Raw genomic sequence first — 1999 nt, forward strand, 5'->3', positions numbered from 1 at the left:
CCCCCCCCCCCCCCCCCGCCCGGCCCAGCTCAGCCTGCTCCCTTCCGCAGCCTGGAGCCTGAGGACCCAGCGCCCACTCCGCCCGGGCCCTCCTCCGAGGGTGGCTCCGGGGAGGCTGAGGCCGAAGGGGTGGCGCCCGTGGAGGGAGAGGCGGACGGGGAGGCGGTGCTCATGGAGGAGGACCTGATCCAGCAGAGCCTGGACGACTACGATGCGGGCAAGTACAGCCCCCGGCTGCTCACAGCCCACGAGCTGCCGCTGGACGCGCATGTGCTGGAGCCGGACGAGGACCTGCAGCGCCTGCAGCTTTCCCGCCAGCAGCTCCAGGTCACAGGTGCGGGGGTGGGGAGCTGCCCGGGGGCCCCGTACGTCTCCAGCCACAAGGCTCTCCGGCCGCTCGCCAGGGGACGGGTGGAGACGGCCAGCACCGGCCCGGGCCTCCGTCTGCCTCTGGGGTGTACGCCTGGGATGGGGGAGGCCAGGGCCCCTGCGCCCCGGCTCACGCAGCTCTGCCTGCAGGGGACGCCAGCGAGAGTGCGGAGGACATCTTCTTCCGGCGGGCCAAGGAGGGCATGGGCCAGGACGAGGCGCAGTTCAGCGTGGAGATGCCGCTGACGGGCAAGGCCTATCTGTGGGCCGACAAGTACCGGCCCCGCAAGCCGCGCTTCTTCAACCGCGTGCACACGGGCTTCGAGTGGAACAAGTACAACCAGACGCACTACGACTTCGACAACCCGCCGCCCAAGATCGTGCAGGGCTACAAGTTCAACATCTTCTACCCCGACCTCATCGACAAGCGCTCCACGCCCGAGTACTTCCTGGAGGCGTGCGCCGATAACAAGGACTTCGCCACCCTGCGCTTCCACGCCGGGCCGCCCTACGAGGACATCGCCTTCAAGATCGTCAACCGCGAGTGGGAGTACTCCCACCGCCACGGCTTCCGCTGCCAGTTCGCCAACGGCATCTTCCAGCTCTGGTTCCACTTCAAGCGCTACCGCTACCGGCGGTGACGGCCGGGGCCTCCCCTCGCCCGGACTCACTTTCCCCGGGGGGAAGGGGGGGGCTCACCGCAGAACCTGCCCCGCGTCGTTGACAGGACAGGGTGCCGGGCTCTCGAGGGGCAGGGATCCGAGTCCAGGGCAGCTGTGGGACCCCCACCCCTGGCCCTCGCTCAGGTTGGCCTGGTGCTGCTGTGGGTCGGTCTCCCCCCCACCCCCACCCCGCCCCACCGGTGGGCGTGGAAGACCCATCTGCCATCGGGACCGGGAGCCTGGTCTCTCTGTGTGGCAGTGGCACCCCCATCTAGCCTGGGTGCCCCCCCATGTTGGGGCAGCTGCATTCTTGGAGACCACCGCCCCGCCAGCCCGAAGCTGCTCTCGTGTCCCCGTGTGTGGCCCGAGCTTGGCTGCAGGGCTGACAGGTGTGGTCACCACCCACTCACGCTGCCCAGAAACGTTTCTTCCGACGCCTTGTTCCAGAGACGTTTCCAGCCTGACGGGGGATGAACCCCGGCGCCGGCTCTTCCGACGGCCGCACCCACACACCCCGTTCCGTCTGGAAATGTTTTAGGTGGTTTCTCTAAAAAGACTTTTTTTTAGGTGGGGGGGAAATATCTTATTTTCATTTAATTGGTCTACTCATGAAGTTGCATGTTTTTTTAATAAACACTTTATTTTAGAATATTCTAGAGTTTCCGAGACGCTGCGCAGACAGCCTGGAGCCCCAGGCCCCGCTGCACGCAGTCGCCTTGTTTCTGTCTGTGTAGGCACAGCACACCCGCCACAACTGGGGCGAGAAGACCTTTAACCACGGCACTTTAAAAATAGCCAGTGGGGGTCCCTTAGGAAGCTTCCCGCTGTCCGCAGGTGTCCTTGTCTTTGCCCGCCCACGGCATCACCTCCCCCCCGGGAGCGCCTGACCCGCTCGAGCGTGGATGCTGGGAGGTGAGGATCTGCTCTCCCAGGCCAGGGGATGGTGGTCTGTGGTCGTCGGGGGGGGG

The 1999-nt window shown here is 66.0% G+C and overlaps 1 protein-coding gene across 1 annotated transcript in view; it reads left to right on the top strand.

Annotated features, from left to right (window-relative positions):
* CACTIN (cactin, spliceosome C complex subunit) overlaps positions 1–1680 on the top strand; it is a 14193-nt gene extending 12513 nt beyond the window's left edge. Inside the window, exons 9-10 of the mRNA XM_040629598.1 lie at positions 51–334; positions 520–1680. Of these exons, the coding sequence (XP_040485532.1) occupies positions 51–334; positions 520–1010 (775 nt within the window). The 3' untranslated portion in view covers positions 1011–1680. The remainder of the gene's footprint in view (positions 1–50; positions 335–519) is intronic.
* Positions 1681–1999: the final 319 nt, after the last annotated feature.

This window comes from Ursus maritimus, unplaced genomic scaffold (genome assembly GCF_017311325.1).
Source record: "Ursus maritimus isolate PB19 unplaced genomic scaffold, ASM1731132v1 scaffold_14, whole genome shotgun sequence".
Taxonomy (NCBI): domain Eukaryota; kingdom Metazoa; phylum Chordata; class Mammalia; order Carnivora; family Ursidae; genus Ursus; species Ursus maritimus.